The 20,673-nt window shown below is 34.1% G+C and overlaps 1 protein-coding gene across 1 annotated transcript in view; it reads left to right on the top strand.

Annotated features, from left to right (window-relative positions):
• Nucleotides 1-20,673, top strand: part of ca (claret) — a 75,496-nt gene that overhangs the window by 3,496 nt on the left and 51,327 nt on the right. Inside the window, exons 3-11 of the mRNA XM_069848769.1 lie at nt 2,886-3,028; nt 4,842-5,194; nt 7,115-7,259; nt 8,715-8,882; nt 11,899-12,119; nt 14,640-14,807; nt 16,693-17,021; nt 18,444-18,621; nt 19,786-19,991. Of these exons, the coding sequence (XP_069704870.1) occupies nt 2,886-3,028; nt 4,842-5,194; nt 7,115-7,259; nt 8,715-8,882; nt 11,899-12,119; nt 14,640-14,807; nt 16,693-17,021; nt 18,444-18,621; nt 19,786-19,991 (1,911 nt within the window). The remainder of the gene's footprint in view (nt 1-2,885; nt 3,029-4,841; nt 5,195-7,114; nt 7,260-8,714; nt 8,883-11,898; nt 12,120-14,639; nt 14,808-16,692; nt 17,022-18,443; nt 18,622-19,785; nt 19,992-20,673) is intronic.

Raw genomic sequence — 20,673 nt, 5'->3', positions numbered from 1 at the left:
CTGGAAGGTCCAGGATTCGATCCCAGGTGGTGACAGGATTTTTTCTTGTTGCCAAACTTTCAGAATGGCCCCAAGGTTCACTCAGCCTTCTATAAAACTGAATACCGGTACTGGGTCTTTCCCGGAGGTAAAAGGTAGTCAGAGCGTGGTGCCGACCACACCACCTCATTCTAGTACCGAGGTCATGGAAAGCATGGGGCTCTACCTCCATATCCCCCCCCCCAAGTGCCTTCATGGCATGTTATAGGGATACCTTTACCTTTTTTTTTTTTTTTTTTTTACAGGTGTAACAGCATCATCGACATGGTGTCAATGAATGATTCTGTGTTGTTGAAGGATGTAATGAATGTTTCTTTCTGCGGCTAGTAGCCTACCAATGAAATACAAAATCTCTTTCTTGATAAATCTTTAGAAAGACAGACTATCATAGTTACCATTTTCTTGTAAAATTGGGGAAAATATGCATTGTTATGCATAATCAAATGCTTATAAAATCGTGGAGCAAGCCATCATTGTTAAACAATGCTAAGTATATAGCATGCATTTTACATATTATAAGTCCGGGATCTTCTTATGAAGCTGCCTGGCTTATTTTTTGGTGAACATATGATCAGTTCAAGGGACTAGTTATGGAAGGACTTCCACACCTGTGGAGTAACGGCCAGCGCGTCTGGCCGCGAAACCAGGTGGCCCGGTTTCGAATCCCAGTTGGGGCAAGTTACCCGGTTGAGGTTTTTTCCGGGGTTTTCCCTCAACCCAATACGAGCAAATGCTGGGTAACTTTCGGTGCTGGACCCCGGACTCATTTCACCGGCATTATCACCTTCATTTCATCCAGATGCTAAATAACCTAGATGTTGATACAGCGTCGTAAAATAACCCAATAAAAAAATGGAAGGACTTGAAGTTTGTATGAAGGATAATTATAGTACTAGTGCACCGCATTCCTAATTCTTCAGGTTCAGAATGGAGAGTGGGATAACATTATCCAGATCTGCTTAGAAATTGGTACACTCAGGTAAAATCTAAGAAGTAGGCCTACTTCACAGAAATTCTTGGATACAGTTTGATAATGTAGATGCTAATGCACCATTTCTGTATTTGTGAGTTAAAGTAACACTATTCAGACATGTTCATATTTCAGTAGACTTACTTGTAAGTTCAGTTCTAGGACATCTTTATGTAAGCATGATGACATAACTGGTTTATATTTAGAAAACCTTGCAACATAATATGTAGGTGGTAAGCTGGTCGTGGAAACGACAGTAGGGTTGCAAATTGCAATGTGTGAGCTAAACAATATTTCTAAAATATCCAGAATCATATATCCACTTCCAAGGTATGGAATTCAATGGAAAAAATGTGAAAAATTCTTTGTCCATAATTCTGTACTTCTAGACAGTGACATATCTTTCTGAAAACTGAAAATACAGTACCAGTATAACGAAAGTTTCGTGTTGTTCCAGGGGATAATAATAGATTATGATGTTTTATCAAGTATTCAAATACCATAATTAGTTATGGGAATAAATATCAGTAGTAATTTTCAACTGTACTGTTTTACATTGTCAACTCAGCAGCTACAATACAAAATATGTTAAAGCAATGTGAATTTCACGTATTTGAATTACACTTTAATGTAAATAATAAATACTGTAATCACTGACAGAAGAATAATTACAAACAAACCGGAAGTCATCAAAAACAAAATGTCAAAATATTTGAAAATATCTATTTACTTGTGCCTGAAAAAAAAAATGTGACTACTAAAAGGTTAAAACGTACTGAAGCATAAGGATCTGAGTAGAAGATTCTAATAATATGAAACCTGAAAGTTACACTCAACAAATCAATACTGTGAAAACCAATTCAAAGAATTCTACAAATATTCAGATCAGGTAGTCTGGTACATACCAGGTCAACAACAAAGATCTGTTCTTGTGAAAGTAGTACGCAACAGATGAGGACATATGAACATTCACAAGATCATACAGTTAGGGTAATTGTTCATGTACAAAGCGTGACAAACAAGATTTGACTCTGGTAATGTGCTTTTTAGCTCACTCACCCTCACCAAAAATTTATAAACAAAGAGACATAGTGAGGCCAGTTGGCAGGTATATTCAGATTGTACCAAATAAGCCCTAGTGGTCAATTTCGTTGTTGTTCTCACAACAAGAGGCCATAGTATTAAAAATGACCATGATTAGTTATACTACTGAGCAATAAATATTCATTGTGAAGTTCTCTTAGCAAAAAAAGTCACATGTGAAATGTTTGTACAAATTTCGGCTATGTTTTCCAGAAGCTACCCGACCATCTGAGCAGTATGTCCATGACTTGTTTAAGAAGTGGCATGAAATAGGCCTCCATTTAAAACATTAAAGATTGTCAATATTCAATTTTAATGATATATCAACAAAATGATGCCAAATCCGAAATTATATCTTCCATGACAGTTAGTGCAGGAATTATGTTGTAACGATCTGTTTTGTGAGAACTGAAAATGCTTAAGTTTTATTTGTATAAATTGTCAGTATGTCAACTGCTAGAGAACAGAGTAACTGGCAGCGAGTGGCGAGCAAGTACATTACCAGGGTCAAGTCTTATTTGCTGCGCTCTGTAGGTATAAAGCTAGTATTTTTCATAGTCTTATCAGAGTTTTATTGTTAGCGTATTTTTTAGTTTACTCTTCAGATACTCAGTTGGAATAACCAGTTACAACCATCTCATCAAGTATGTACTTGGAGACGAAAGTGTATGCAATGTTTGGAAGATGTTTTCATATATGATTCCTAACAGTTAACCCCCATTGATTCCTTCATGAAACATGATCTTTATAGCTTTAAGCATGTAATCTCTGATGTTCATTGTTTGTATTGCAGCTGTGGTGATTTAACGTTACATTATATGTCAGAAGATACTGGCCAGCTTCCTGTAATGAGACGGGTTCCATGGTTTGCAGACAGCAACAAGAAAATAGCAGCGATTTGTTTCGATCCCTCAGGGTCTTGGCTTCTCATTGCTGGTGAGTTTCAGTTCAGTGCTTTCTAAATGTTTTTATTTCTTTCCTATGTTATAGACTTTGTTTATCCTGGAATTGGCAGCATATTATCTGCATTGCTAGGATAAGAAGCAAGGGGAAGAATAGAGCTTTGTATAATATGGTAAAAAGTGGTGATAAATAATGGTTGTCTTCTTTGTAATTATTAAATCAAGATGCGGAGGAACTAGGAATTCGATGACTGTATGTTATTCAGAATTTCTTTGAATAACTATAGATGCCACACATTTCAGAAATAAAGGTAAGTAAACCATTAAAAACCAATGAATGTAAAAAAGTTCATTGCTGGTAAAAAACGTCTACCTGTCTATTTCACTTTTCTACATAGTCACGATTTTTTTTAAATATCTTGCACTAAGACACCATATTTTTTATGTTGTTTGTATAGCAATCCTCTATATAGAACTTCAGCAAGGTCAGTACTGCTGCTTCCAATTCCTCATTCTCATTGAACCACTAAGAACCAAACCACTTCTTAAGATGAAGATAAAAAGTGAAATCAGATTTTGTGAGATCCAGGCTGCATAGAGGACGATCAAAATGCTACCACTTGATATGCCATTAGCTAATGTTAGGAGTGGAAGAGAAGGAGGAGGGGAGTGTAAGAGAGCACTTGTATGAAGTGCATTCAAGTTCTAAGATCTCCGATTTTTTTTTTTCTGACGAACTACTTGCCCTAAAATTTTGAAACTTCTGTCACTTCTCAACGTAATTTCTCTGGAGACGTAGGTATTTTTCACAACCTCGACTCCATATGCCATGGCCACTGTGAACGCTGCTTTATGGATCTGTTTTGACCACTGGAAAATCGCTGATGTAATAGCGGAGTGTGTCCTTCATTGTTGGAAAAGGCAAAAAAAGAAATTGCTAGGATCCAGGTCAGGTGAGTAGGGAGCATGAGCAATCACTTCAAAGTTATTTCCATGAAGAAACACTTGCATTATGTTTTCAGGTCTTCATTCAGGATTGTGAGCACAGATCCCACGGAAATGCCAACTTTTAGAGGCGATATCTTCTACAGTGAACCGGCAATCCTCCAGAACAAGTTTCTCCACTCGCGCAATCATGTTGTCAGACCAGCTGGTGCAAGGCTGAGGTTCTGTTGGCTCATTGTCACACGACAGTCAACCTGCTTTGAACTGCCGCACCCATGAACGCACATTTTTCACATCATAACCCATCACCACATGTCTCACTCAACTGATGATGAATTTCAATGGGTGTCCCACCACGCAAATGGAGAAAACGAATGATTAGATAATGTTCCTGTAACGAGAATGTCGCCATTTTAAGTATCAGAATTGCTTCTCACTCTGGTTGCTGCCACTAGGTTTCTGTGTGCTGTACACCACTGCCATCTCTGTCACACATACACAAAGAGTGCCCGCGTCTTTTAAGGCAAACCGCATGTTTATCTGCTCCAAGTCCTGAGAAAAAAATTGGAGATCTTAGAACTTGAATACACCTCGTATGTAATCTCACAGAGGCTTCGAACAATGAAGGATGCAAAAGTTAACACAGTAAAGATACATAAAGTTATTCAGTGCTCACAGAGTCTTTTGTGGTACACTTGTATTGTATAGCTGTATTACTTTTAATTATTTGCTGTGTAGTAGACAAGGTTCCTGAATTTCTGATTGCCAGTCAGATCAGCAGGAGAATGGTTGTGGATTTTGTGTAGAGTTTGGAAGTACTCTTAATTGTTTTTACATATGCTTAAATAGAAACAGAGAAACCAGAAATAGGAAGTCTGCAACTGCAACCTTTTATTTTTCAGCCAAGGATGGATCAATCTTCATAGTGCCAGCTCTCTCTCTGGTTGATCCCAATGCTGTGTTGGATCATCGATGGTCAACTTCTGATCTTACAACTTTTCCTTCCCCTCTGTTACAATCTAATTCCTCATCTAATTCCTCTGTTCCACTCATTCCACGCTCACGTCCCACATCAATAGTGTGGTGGCAGAGCCTGCTGGAGTGCCATCATGTGGCCATTATGGGAACTGAAAGTGGAGATTTAATTTTTATAAGTTTAACAACTGGACTTCAAGTTGGTATTACGTTTGTTCGAGCCACAGTATCAATGTTACATATCTGCCAGGATAACAGCCTGGATTCAATTTTTCTGTTGGTAAGTAGTTCAGTTCTGTTTCTTGAATAGTAGTAGTTTGAACCAAATTTTTTTTCTCGTTGTGAGATTATATCCCCTAAATTATTAATTGTGCTTTCATTGTAAGAAGTGTGTGAAAAGTACTGTTATGCTGCAAAAATCAATTTCGAGATTTTCACAGAAGTCCATGTTTACATTATTCTTGTTAATTTCAAAGGCATGTTGGGTCTGATAACTATAGTTAATATAATGTAAATAAATTTGGATTTATTTGTTACATTATTCTTGATGTCAAAGCCATGTTTGGCATGCCGTCATTTATCTGTCCATAAAAGTATATATGTGAAATGGCATTTTCACCCCATGAATAATAACCTTAGATAATTTAAAACTTTTGTATCAAAATTCCACAAAGTAGTGATTTATTTTAAATTTGTTCTGATGATTTTTTCTTTAATGTTTTTTCTTATTATATGGATAGTTCCAATTGAAATAGTGTAGCTGTTATATGTCTTAAACATATCTGATTTAGAATAATACATGTTACAGAATTATGCTTCTCCAGATAACAATTTGAGACTTGAAATAAATATCAATTTCTTAGCCAATTTACATAAATTTAGCCATGTGAGAGACAGTGGAAGAAATTTCGAAATGCCAGTATATCAGGAAGTAAGATTAATTACCACAGATTATCCCAAGTATTTGCTGAAACATTAAATTCTCTCTTACTACACTTGACCCTCGGCAATCTTCAACCATCACAGTCACAATCACATTTGGTCAAAAATCCTCTTAGCCCCTCTTTATAAATTAATTACGGAAAATAACTGATTTCTTGTTGAAATTTGTGTAGTTTATAAGGAAGAGAATGTAGCTTCTGAGTTTACAGCAAGGAGAAACAAAATATAGAAGAATTAAGTGTTGACAGTTACACAATTTACGTCCAGTAGTGGCTGTCTTACTGCATTAAATGTATAATAAAAAGTATGTGGCATTTGCAGTGTCACTGTTTATTAAACTGTCGTATTAATGTTCAATATTTTCCTTTCCAATGAAGATTTAGGAAGGATATAATTTTAGAAATCTCTTCAACATTTTTCTCTATGGTCTATTGACTTAAATAGCTGTGACACTCCAGATAAATAGAAATTTGAAAAATCATTGTTCTTGCTTGTTCATCAACTGTAAATTGAGTAATAGATCATTTTTTTTATTTACTTTTTGGATTTGTTTAGTTTTTTTTTTATTTTGTTGTAAATGAACAGATAAAGAGCCCAATCCTGGAATGGGACATGATGATGATCTAACTTTTGTCGAAATTGCTCTTTTTCACTCTCTTCATGCAAAGACTGACAGTAACACATTCCTAAGAGTATATTTTAGTATTTAAGTACTAAGAGAAATCTTGTAAAGAAAGGAACAATGTTTTGCGAAGAATAAGACAAAAAATCTCCACAATAATAACTAACACGTTAGATTCAAGTAACATGCGTGTTTTACCTCAAGCTATCTATGTTTAGATGGCAGTACATAATAAATCAACCTATTGTGCAACATATAGTGACAAAATGTTGCAATATTATATTTCCCCTGTTATTATTAAAGCTAGTGCTCTTATCCAGGCCTTAAATATATCGTTGCTGTACCTCCAAAATCCGTTATGTGTTTTTAAAAAGATTTTGCAGGACAAAGAAAAAAGTATTGTCACTTTTATTTCCCTTCATATTTAAAGTTACTTTCGGTATAATTTCATAATTTGTATTGTCATGATTGAAATTGTACTGGAAATAGCTTTGAAAATCAAGGAATTAAAAGTGACAGTACTTTTTTCTTTCTCCTGTAAAATCTTTTTAAAACACACAACGAATTTTAGAGGCACAGTGACGATATACTAGACAGTGGTGTAAGTGGTGTAACAAGTTTCACTTCTTTGTTTAGATTACAAGTGACAAGCGGATGCAATGGAAACTGTTGCTAGAGCAACGGGCTACAGGTTATGGCTGGCCAATTGATAGTTCAGGTTCTGCAGTTAAAGTTGTCACATCCAACAATGAGTTAAGTTCCAGTAGCCACAACAGTTTAGGTGAGTTGCTTCTGTTATTGTTTCAAGTTGCTGAATGCAAAATATTTATTATATTTCAATATGGAAATGTTTATTACATCGTAAATTAATTTTCGTAGCCTTTAATATGAAGATAAAGTTTACTTCTGACTTCTAATGTATGTGTTGTTGTTAAACAGATTTATCGCACATACTACTCCGCTCTTTCCTCCTCTTCCTCCTTAGACGAGATCCACTCCATTGCCTCTTGCTGTTGCTCGCAAGCAAAGCAAGTTACTTACAAATCGTGCTGCTCGTATTGCAAGACATAGTTCGTTTATCAAACAGAAATGTTTCCTCACTGTTTACTCATTTTGCAAAACATTCACAAACCAATTTACTCGTAATCTAAGGTTTTATTGTACAAGTAAGAAAAAATTGAGGCTTTTTATTTTATTTTATAGCTTTTTTTTAAATACATATAGAATCTTCCTCACTCCAGACATGTAACATATTAATGATACAATTATGCGGTCATACAATTTCATTTGTTGTCATCTCATTATATTTCTTCACTGATTTTTATTTTCTGATTCATCATTTCTGTTCTCATCACGTGTTTTTAGCTTTGACACACTTATAGATAGCATTAAGCACTATATATTGTTGTACCTAATTATTTACTTTTCTATTTCCTACTTTATTATTTATTTTTCTGGCCTGTATGTTAAAATCATTGCTTGTACACATTACTTGCACTGATAGTCCTTGAACGGTATTTAGTGTTGAAATATTATTTATCCATCAAAATCACTCATTGAATTATTCACTGGATAGTCAATTCATTCCTTTTCAGTCGTTCATTGATTTTATTTATTTATTGTTCTTTTATCGATTTCGTCAATCAGTCATTTATTCACCCTGTGATATGATAATTTCTTTTTTCGTTTCTTCACTCTTTTTTTATCATTTGTTCGTTTGTTTTCAGTCATTCAGTAATTTCTTCATTCAGTCAATAATTCAGTTTTCACTTTATAAAAATTTTCTTCATTTTATTTTAATTTATTCTGTGTCATTCACTAATTTCTTCAGTTAGTTATTAACTCTCGATTATTCAGTAATATCTCAGTTAATTAGTTAATTATTGTGTTAATTAATTTATTCATTTATTCACTCTTTCTCAGTCGTTGAATAATTTACACTCATTCATTATCATCACTTAAATTATTTTAATCCAATAATTTATTTATTCATTTTTTTCATCATTAATTTATTTTTAGCCATTGAATAATATCTTCATTCAGTAATTACTCCATTAGTATTCTCTAATTCTGCCAGTCATCCAAAAATATTTTCACTCAGTAAATAGTTCAGTCATTCATATTAATATTAACATATTCATTTGCTCATCTATTCTATCAGTCATTTGTTTACTGTACTGTCATTTAAACATTGTTACAATGTACAGTTAACTGTACAGATTTTTCTGCCCCCTAGATTTGGAGTTTGGAAATAGAAATACTTCTCACTTACCCACAACAAGATCCAGACTGCAAGGCTTGAAGCAGCTATCCGTGGAGAAGTTAACAAGCTTGCGACAGAGGTTGGCAGAGACTAGATCAAAGGGAGCAGCAGCAATGGCAGTTAACATACATTTTCGAAGAGGTAAATATCTTAAAAACTTAGCAACCAGCCACTTTATTGATAACTTCTAATACAATTTTTTAACCTTTTAGATTGATATTTGACGTTAGTATCAGACCTAAATGTTTTGTTATAAAGAATAAACACATTCTTATCAATGAGAATATTCTTGTTTTGGCCTTCAAAGTTTTGTTACTTGTAGTAATGACTTTCTTTCCATATGCATTACTTCTAGCAAGTCGTCCTTGGTGTTCCAATGGTTGCCATGCTTACTATTAGATACGAGGTTCACGAACTCAAACCTGACAGCCCGATGGATTTTTAAGGATGATGAAAACCCTTAGCATGACTAACTTTGAAAAGGAACTAAATCTGCCAGGCTCACCTTGCAGATTTACGTACATAAAGTAGTTGTGTTCCTGAATGAGATGTCTGGGGCAAAATATATTTGTTGTTTTTTCGATTTTAAACTCTTTTTGCATCCTTCTTGTTTATTATCCTATCATTGTTCTGTCAACATCAATGCTAATCGTGCCTCCATCTCAGAACTGAAATTCTTCACATTGTCAAATCAGTTCAGCAAGATCTCACCGACCATACTAGAGGTGGCAGAGTAATTTAACCAATATTTTAGAAGCTCTTCATTGATCCTGTCTAGAAGTGACAGCAACCAACCAATTTATTAGAAGCTCTTCATTTGGCCATATTTAGGGATCACAATAACAATGAACGCATTACTTTAAAGATATTGTCATTTGGGCTGGTTACACTGAGACCAGGTGGCACTTATAAGGGAGAATTCTTTAATAATAATAATAATAATAATAATAATAATAATAATAATAATAATAATAATAATAATAATATTATTATTATTATTATTATTATTATTATTATTATTATTATTATTATTATTATTATTCACGCACACGAGCGCGCCCCTCCCCCCCCCACACACACACACACAGAGAGAAGGGAGGGAGGGGGAAGGGGAGGGAGATGGAGGGGAGAGAGTGTGAGTGTGAGAGAGAGAGAGTAAGTGAGTGAGAGTGTGTGTGTGTGGGGGTATGGGAGGATATGTGTGTGTGTGTGTGTGTTTTATGGGAGGATGAGTGTGTGGGAATGTGGGAGGCATGGGTGTGTGTAGGAGGGGGTGGGTGTGTGTGAGGGTGTGGGAGGGGGTGGGTTTGAGTGTGTGTGGGTGTGTGTGTGTGGTGGTGTGGGAGGATGTGCGTGTGGGGTGTGGGAGTGAGAGAGGGGGTGGATGTGAATGTGTGTTGTGTGGGAGGGGCTGAATGTGTGTGTGTGTGTGTGTGTGTGTGTGTGTGCGCGCGTGGGAGAGTGTGTGCGTGCGTGCGTGTGTTTTTTTGACAATTATACAAGAACATTTACAATTACAGTAACAAAAAAAAAAGGCAATGCAAAAATATAAAAAATTTTAAATTTGTATACTATTAAACAAAGCTTAAGATCTTGTTAATCTGAATAAATAAACGAGAAAGGGCAACTAATAATGCAAACAAGGTTTACAATTATAAATGACTAGACAAAGGCTATAATCGACACTTCTAGTAACTTATTAATAATAAATTTCATTAGACAAAAGATAACACGTACATTACTACGAAGTGAAGAGAAGGGAATAGAAACATTTAAAATGTGAATATGGAGAAGAATGGAACGTGTGAAGTAGACAAATAAAATAAAAAATGAAGCTGTGTTGGAAAGAGTGGGTGAAGAAAACATGATGCTGAAACTGATCAGGAAGAGGAAAAGGAATTGGTTGGTTTACTGACTGAGAAGAAACTGTCTACTGAAGGATGGTGAATGGTGAATGAGAGAAGATTCGGGGCAGAAGAAAATATCAGTTGATAGACGACATAAGATATATGGATCATATATGGAGACAAAGAGGAAGGCAGAAATTAGGAAAGATTGGAGAAAGCTGGGTTTGCAGTGAAATACCTACCGCTGGGCAGAACACTGTAAATAAATGCGACAAAAAATGCATTTCTAATTTAATTTTTAATTTCAATAGCGTCCAGCAATCCTTGATGTCACTAGGTAGAGAAATCCAAAGACGAAATAATGATACTGTATAGGAGGATGAATATAATGACGTTCTGTGATGAGGAATAGAAGAAAGTGCTTGATTCTGATTCCATACTGTTGTGAGAAAATGAAAACATGCTCCTAGGTAAGTAGGAATAGAGGCATGCAAGAGTTTAAATAGCAGTGTCAATGAATGCATGATTCTTCGTTCCTTCAGGCTAACCCATGATAGAATCTCGAGGAATGGTGTTATATGATCAAATTTGCACGTATTGCAGATGAATCTTATACTCATATTATGAGCATGCTGTAATCTCTCAGCTAAGTTACAGGTTACATGTGCCAGTAGGAATCACAATAATTAAAATGGAGCATCACAAGCATCTGAATAAGAATCTTTTTAGGGCAAATGGTAAAAATTTCCTCTGTGGTTTAAAGATAGGAGCAACGAGAATATTTTCTTCCGTATGTATGTTACCTGACTATTCCAGTTTAGGTCATTGTCCATAAAGAAACCAAGAGTATTAACTCCTATGATAGAATGAGGTTGACAACTACAAAGGTATTTTCACATCATTCCTACTTAAAGATACCAGAAGATGCCATTTATGGTTAGCAAACAGAACCTTCTGCACCTAAGCATAAAAATTGTAGATATACTATACAGAGGTTAATGTGAATTTTACTTTACATGAATCAGTACATTAGCTGTTACTACAAACTTTGTGTGATGTAGGATCCTTCACTTTACTTTCCACTCAGTGTTCAGATTATCTTGTCCGAAAAAAACCATTGACGTTGGTTACATTATGATACTTTGAATCAGAGATAAGCATGGTTACCACTGTACCATCATTAACTTTTAACTTTTCAGTTCTCAAAATGTAACATTAGCAATTCTTGAAGTAGTTTACCAACCCCCTTTTTTTATTGTTCGAAATTGCGAGAGTGATTCAATCAGTATTATGGTTCTTGTGGCCACCAGAGAGCAGTGGAAGTAGTAGTGACGATACAGCAGGTTCATCAAGTGTGGCTGTCAAGTCTTCAGCTGCGGAGAGCTCAGATCTGCCTGCTACTCACCATGTCACTACTGGCCCGCAACCTGAGAAGTTAAGTTCTGAAGTTGGTGACACTTTCCTGCAACCCCAGTATGCTAGAGGACGACATCTTCTGTCTGGCTATTATGCCCCAACGAGTATTCTTACGGTAAGTCTTCCTCATCATAGCCTGACTTACACATTCCCAGAACTGTCACTGGGAAAGATATTTAATTCTAATGAATGTAGGTACTGTGAATGTATGTATTTATTCACACTGCAAATGGGTAATACCCGGTGGCAGTGGTAACTAATTACACTCAATAATGTGTGGGAGTTCGTATGATTGCTTTCTAAATTGAACCATTATGATATCAATTACATTTACAAAAGCGGTGTTATAAGCAGGGATATTTTCAAAATAAAACAGTACTGCTATATCATAATGTTCATTTTTTTCTCATTTCCGTCCTGTTTTTTTCTTCTTATTCCATTTCTCATCTTTCTCCAGCTTATTTTTTTCTCATTACCGTATACGAAGTATGATTAAAAGTACTGTGATGCTGCAAAAAATTTATATCGAGATTCCCGCAAATATAAAAGTTTTGAGCAACATTGATACCAAAGAAAATGACTTTGTGCATGCCGTCTGCCTGCCTGTTTTCTGTCTACCGTGATTTCTCTTAAACTATTGGACAGATTTTGTTCACAATTAATATCTATCAATTAACTTCACTGAAAATAACGCACATGACATAACAATTTTCAGTAAATATGGTAATTAATAGATTTTTTTTTTAAATCAAAGTAATAAAATGGCTATGAATGCGAAATTTGTCCAAGCGATTTTTCTTTAAATTGTGTTTCTTGCAGATAAATGAAACAAGCAACCCAGCATGTCTCCTGATTCTTAATATTTTGGAGAAATTATTTATTATGTGCGGAAGTATTACTACAGTAAACTCTATTTATATGTTTTCATGGGACTCTGAAGAATAAAATGCACAAGTGAGAAAAACGTGTAACTGAAATGGCATTTAGTAACATCTGAAATAGCATTTCAAAAGTGTATAGGAGAATGAGTTAAATTCATTTATACAATTTTAAATATGTATGGATTTATTACCGTCAGAATTACTTATCAATAATCAACTATTCAAATCATTAGATTATGACATAAGGTGATACATAATGATCAGTCATTATGTACCACCTTATGTCATAATCTAATGATTTGAATAGTTGATTATTATTGATAAGTAATTCTGACGGTAATAAATCCATACATATTTAAAATTTTATTAATTACACTTATCGGACCCAACATGCCTTTGAAATAAGTTAATTTAATAAAATTTTCACAAGGGAAATGTAAACCTTCACAGTTACACAATCTCTGTGTCTATAATAGAGTTATCAAATTTATAACACATATTCTTGAGGAATGTAAGATTGTTTGTAGGAAATCTTAGCTGCTTAGAGCCAAAGCCGGCTGATATATTAGATTTTCAACTCCATTTGAGAAAATTGTATTAAATTGACTTACCTTGTTCTTCCCGTGTGATTTAATTTAATAAAATTTGATCATTTTACAAAAAAGTCAATTATTTTGAACTGTTTGCTCCTGAGGAATAAATAATACCTTCAAATTTGGATAACTGACCCATAATGATTGTTCAATTTCATCGTGATGTTTTACGAAATGTTTGACTGTTTCTAAAGCAGTAACAAGTCATTTAAAGGAAATAAGATTGTTAAAGGCAAGCATGTGCAACTTCGAATTTCCACAAATTACAAAGTGGACCACATCTTAACAATAAACACTTACTGTATTATCTCGTTCTTACATTTTCAAGCCAAACCTAATTTCTAGCATAATTGATTTAGAATGTGTAAATGACATTTCATATTTCCTGCGGTTTAAATATGATCATATAAGTATGAAAAACCAATAAACGAAAAACAAATGAAATTAACATGGAAAGTATAGGAATTTTATCGAGACCACAGAAAAAAAAAACTGTTGTATGAAACTCATATGTGCGAAATATATAAAAGGAGTTTTACTGTTTAGTATAATATTTGTTACGTTGTTTGAAATAACAGATAAAAATTACACATTGAAAGTTGTTGGTACTAGGTACAATATATGTTTTGTTGAAATAAATATAAATTTCAGTCACATTCTACCAGCATTCTTAATAGTTAATAAATATCTCTGTGCAAATTAATTTTATTTCTCCCATATTTTTTCCTGTTACAGAAACAATAGAACAAATTAATTTACTTGAATCTATCTATATATCTTAGACGTAATTTGATGAAATTTTCAGATACTGAAACTGATCTCGACAGCTTATCATAAATTGCAGACAGTGATGTATCAATTGACTAAAACATTGTATGAGAGCCATAATCGTAGGTTTGCATACTGTCTAAGACATGGCTATATGCTTGTAATGAATGTGATATCCTTCATTATCGTAAGTAGAGATCAAACTGATTTCACATCACTTGAGTTCTGCTCAGACCCTACAGAAAAGTATCAAGTCTTGACTTAGGGAACAATTCTTTGAGGACTTTAATCATCATAGCAAAAAAAAATTTAGTTACTATTTAATTGCATAAGATTCCAGTTGTCTTTCAGACAGTTTCACATTTTTTAAAATGTTACTTTTTTATTTCACAGATCCATGGAATGAGCTTGGATGTTGTGCCCCTGTTTGTACACAAACTGGCACCAAACTGCCGGGATGTGTTGGTAACTGACAAGTTCCTGTATGTCACTCATACAGGTGGAACACAGTTGTCAGTTGTGTCATGCCAGCTTTCTGAAAGCCGACTTGATGGGGACTGTGTAAGTAATACCTATTTATTGTGTTATTAGTACATTTTTTTTTTAATTATTGGCGTAAAATACCGGTACTGCTATCTTAAAAGTATACTAAAATAGATTATAGAATTATATATGTGTGTGTATCTGATGCTCTCAATTTAACAACAAAGTTATTCTCTTTCTTGCTTCCCAATATTTTGATATCAGATCATGATGTGTCTTAAGAACTTCACAGATTTCTATGTGATACATACCCATCTCTACTTCCTGGTGGCATAGGAGACAGTTATTATAAAATTATTACCCTTTTATCTTTTGTTTTACTCTTCATAATCTCAAGTATGTGGTTGAAGATATGAACCGTGCTATGCATCAAAATAGTTACAATGCTGACTATTAGAGGTGATCACTTCCTAATGGTATATTGATAACAAAATGATGATGGGAAACACAAATGAAGATATAGTCACAGAATCTTTTAAAATAGAACGAGGACGTTTTTGTGCCTGTTTAAGTTAGTTTTAGAGTATGCTGTCAGAAAATTATCTATTAATAAAACGCAATTTAGAATATCATTCACAGATTAATGGCTTTGCATACAATGTCTGTGTATAGAGTAGAAATAACAGAGCAATTTTAAAAGCTTATCAGGAACTAAAACTGCATCACAGGACATAGGACTTGGAATCAACATTAATAAAACTCAAGTTATGATCCAAATGCCTTCCAGATCAAAACTAGAACAACAACTGACCATCCAGCAGCAAGCAATTAACATTGTAAAAAGTTTCAAATATGTGGGCATATATATTGCAAGAATACAATATTTCCTTTAATGTTTAAAAGCTGTCATATAGTACAGAGTATATTAAACATAAGACTTAAAAAAAAAAAAAAAAAAAAAAAAAAAAAAAAAAAAAACAGGAATGGTAAGGAACAAAAAATGAAAACAGAGAATGTTAACAATAACATTTTTTTACATAAAATTCAAAACTTATATTGTATGATAGTTGACAGTAGCCGAGATACAAATACGACTAAATTTAATAGTAATGCCTATTACTCACTACAAAAAATAATGAGTAACTTTATTTGAAATGAAAAATATCCTGAGATGATTTATCCTAAAACAAATAATACTATTTCCTTCGTGATTTTTTGTATTATATAGAATAAACTGACAAATGATAGTGAAATTAGTCAGTGAGAAAACGTTTTGCTAAGAGAAATTAACAAATTATTACATAAAGAATTATTTTGTTGTTGTTGTGAAATTTTCGAAGTCACCAAACCAGGTAGTCTGAGCACCCTGTTGCTATAGTAAATGCATTAAATTTGTTATGAGTGAGTGAAACACTGAATAAGGTGTAACATACTTTTTAACAGTCATATCAGTTAAAATGCTGGTTTTGTAAACAAAAAAAAAAAAAAAGAAAAGAAAAAAAAAACAGTATTGAAATTCATGACAATATATGCATAGCTATTTTATGTAAATTGTACAATATTAATATTATTACATACCGATACATCATCTTAAACTGTATAGTGACTAATATAACGAAGTTCAAAGATCTTACTTGTGGGATTATAATGAATTCTTTTTGTGCAAAATCTTCTTATTTGGTTGCATATTAAATGATTTCGTTTATATATTTCTTTTGAATAACAGTTTAATAAAATTAACTATAAGCAATAATGCCATTCACAACAAGATAATGAAACTAAATCATTGTGAAATGCTGAAGATATAATTATAATGAAAGACCATGTGTCATCTCCGCGATACTAATTTTTATATACAATGTATAATTAATCATATTACTGTCCCTTTCAGAATAACTCTGTGCATAAGTGATTTATTTATTGACTAATATCTGTTATTGTGATTTACATTGTTTGTTTGCAGGATTATAATCCAGAATCAGTAATTGAAACATACGAAATGAAGAGTTCAGAAGAGAGGATTATTTGTGTTTATAAGCGAACTGATGACCATCACAGAAGATCGTCTGGGTCGTCGGCCAGGAAGCAGTCAGTAATAGGAGCAGACAAGGACTCTGTTCCTCAAGTGTCATTTGACTTGAAGAGCAGAGGCAGTAGCCGGGAGAAGGAGAGAAAGTCAGCTTCCACTCCCTTCTCTTTGCCAAAAAGTGTCCAGGAGTTGAAATTGGACACTCCTTCTATTGACACCTGTGTCATTGTAACCACTACAGGTGTCTATGAGATCTCACTCAGGTGAATTTTTTTACTAATACCATTACTTTACTATTCTTCATGTTTCAGATCTGTTCTCTATTACTTTGGTTATTTACTAATGCTCAACGTTTGAACCAAGTACAACTAATACAATCACAAATGATGTGACGAAATGAAAAACAGATCAGAACTAATTTTATGAGCAGATAGCAGAGAGGATATTACCTATATTTTTGTTAATGGATAGTGGAGAAGATATATTGTTATTAGATAGTGAAGAGGATATTATTTTTCTTAGTCTTTGTTGTAAGAGGAAATGGACATGTCTGTTGAAACATTAACAACTTAAATTTTATATATTTTATCAGGCAGTGGAAGGAGAGAGAAGTAAAATTGTTTGATTTTTGTGGAGAAGGGGAAAAAAAAAACACATTTTTTTTCATATGAACTTGGAACAGTTACTCTATTGTTAGATTTCATTAGTTATCCTGAGATGCACTCAGGCTTGACTTTAACACTGTTCTCTCTTATTATTAAACTGTATGTACAAGTACATGGCTGGTTCACATATATTGTAGAATTTATTTTTTTCATGGATTGGAACAGTGTTTACTCGTAAAATTTCTAGGTAGGCTTAGTTTATTACACAATATTTTGTTTTCCCATTACCTATATTTTGTGTCTGTCAACATGGAAGATATCTTTGTTTCATTAAATAATCTTTGAGTGGTGCAATTCCTTTAAAGATGGGCACCCTATAGTTCCTAATATGCCATGTGCCACATGCTGCACTTTCTGCATTGTATGTCAATTGTCAGAAGTTCAGTGCATTGAAGAAATTATTCAGGAAAACCAATGAATAAATGTTTGTGAATTGGCTAAGGATGTAAATATCAGCATTGGCAGCACCAAGCAAATTATTCACCAACGTGTACAGTTTTGAAAAGTTTTCTTATTTTAAACGAATAAATCGACATCATACTAGGACAAAATAATTATATTTAAACATTTTGTTCTTTTGACTATGGTGGATGCTTCTTGCACTCCTGGCTGTGGAAAAGAGAAAGGCGTTGAAATTTTTCTTGTGCCTCACAGGATACCAAACTAAAAGCATTGTCACTCTAAAAATTTAATTGTTCTTAGCCAGATGTGAACCATATAACCCTTGAATGCTAACCATGATACCACAAAGGATGAATGAAGAACTATTGGTGATGTCAAATTACTGTAAGCGTAGAATACTATCATGCTCATAAAATGTACTTGAATAAGAGTTATTTGTGTATTGGCTAATACTGATTAAGTCCTCCATAAAACCTTTTTCTTGGTTCACTTTTCTGTTAATGAAGAAATAAAGCAAAATAAGACAGTGTTGAGAAGCTCGCATGTTTTATTTCAAGATATTTGCTGACGTGACTTGACATTCTAGAAGAAAATGGAAAATCAATGTTTATGTTACAGTGTCTCTCCTGCCGAGGTATTCATGGACCTTGTCATGAAGCATCAAGCGCTGGAGAGAGCAGAACGTTTGGCCCATATGTTCGGCCTGAATCTCCAGCAACTATTAGAAGCTGCCGGTGATCTCAAACTTAGTGCCAAAGAATTCTCACAAGCTATTGCTCTCTACAAGCTCTCACGGGTAAGTAGCTTTTCTCTGTTCACAACACTTTTTGTTTTTGTGTTTGTTTGCTTTTTTTTTATTGATGTCGGAGGATTTGTCAGTAGGAATGGCAATGTCATTTCCAGCAAGTAGGTTCCTTCTTTCCAGATGATGATAAATGTAGATTCAGCTTTCAAAACAGTAAATTTTAACTGAAAAAGTATCAAATGGTGTTAGTACTTACTGATACACATGTAGTGTAGAAGTTATTTCTTTGTTGGTTAGTGTGAAATTTCAAAATCAGTGTTCCTCTGCAAAGAATTACTTTCATTGTATTAAGTGGTTGAAATGATTCCAGTTGTCATGGCTTTAATTAGCATTGCAGTGTGTGATTAATATCATGAAGGCATGAGTAAGTTATAATTTGCCTTTTTTGTGGTAGATGTTAATGAGAATCATGGCTGGCAGAGATTTAATTTTGACACAAGTGTGAAATGACTGGTATTTTAGGCTTATCAGTTTCCTTAAATTTACCATAAATCTATGAAAACGAAATCTAAGGTATGAAATGACTTATTTTTGGCTGGCCACTTTCCTTTAATATACCATAAATGTATGAAAACTAAGGCTAAGGTAAATATTTTTGTTGATTCCTCTGGATCTAAATATTAATGGTTCAAACACGGGTGCAATTGACTTTCTGAACGAAGAAACAAATGTGTGGTTTTGTGCAGGAGGAAAATAAAGTTAGGGGTCCTCCATGACTTCAGAGTTCCCCCCTCCCAGCTAAATAACCTCATGTTCTTTAATTTTTGTATTGTTCACTTGAAGTTTCTATTTTCAAGTGCAGATGGCTCTGGTAGCTACTCTCTGTAATGGTATCTGATATCCGAAAAGTGGGGATAGTGTGAAAACTCTTGTCCATCAATGTCCTTTCCTGTCATAAGGGGTTAATGAACTCTGCCTTACATGTGTCACTATCACAGAAATGAAATTCCACACTCTCAGACTGGCAGTCTCCATATCTGAAGACACTGAAAACTACACAACCACATTGTTATCTATCTTAAAATCACTATTTTCAGTACGATTTAAATTGATGTACCTTGCTTGGATTTATTAATTACTATTTGAAGATGACTGTCCAATAAGATCATATTTTTTATTATGAATAATAATACTGGTCCTTAACACTTGTTTCAGTGTCGTCACCTGAAGAGTGTGCTGAAATTTGCTGCTGGTGGTCATGCAGCTGAACTTCTCAGTTACATAACACTGCTCTTCTCAACGTCAGGTCTTGATCTGACGACATCTGAGAGAATTCATTTATCCAACCTGGCTGTGATGAGTCATACCGAACAAGTGCTGAGGGCGACAATAGGCAAAGTTATGCTCTTCAAGCAGTTCCTGTAAGTTATATTCTGTTACTCTTGCCTTTGTTATGGGAGGAGACCAGGAAGTGTGCTTTGGAATAGAAGTGGCTAAGCTTATTGCAATTTTACTTTTGATTAATTAATGAATTCTGGAAAAGAAAACCAAATTATAAGAAAAACTCTTCAAGAGCAGCAATCTGATGTATTTAATATACATCACATGATTCGTAAAACTAGATGATGGAAGGTACAGATATGGAGTACATTTAGGATGAGAAGTAAGCGTTTATGTAAGTGATCGTGTTGATGTTTTGTATGCCTCTGTACACTTAACTGTTAACCTAGTTCTATGCTTCCTGCAAGTTTTAACAACTTTGTTGGAAGTTTTTAGAACCTTAGAAAGAATGCTAGAGTCTGGTTTTTATTTTCCTGATTCGAATGTCAGAGATTGCTACAGTCTCAAAAGGTCTGTAGAGACATCTATCTATGAGAAGCAGAAAACTGAGCGAGAAACTACCACTGGTGGTTTTGGTGGATTTCTCGATATTCATGAAAAGAGTTCTTCTCTTTTGAGTTATTTTTCAGACTGCGAGAAGGGACTGTTGGGTTTTCTTTCCTTGCGAAGGCCTGTGTGCTTGAGAGTCGTATGTGTCATAGTTAACCAGCAAATCTTGGATCTAGTGACAAGCATAGCAATTATTAGACCCATGAGAATGAG

Source organism: Periplaneta americana, chromosome 15, assembly GCF_040183065.1.
Source record: "Periplaneta americana isolate PAMFEO1 chromosome 15, P.americana_PAMFEO1_priV1, whole genome shotgun sequence".
Classification (NCBI taxonomy): Eukaryota; Metazoa; Arthropoda; class Insecta; order Blattodea; family Blattidae; genus Periplaneta; species Periplaneta americana.
The sequence above is the reverse complement of the archived record's forward strand: the minus strand, read 5'-3'. Positions and strand labels throughout refer to the sequence as shown.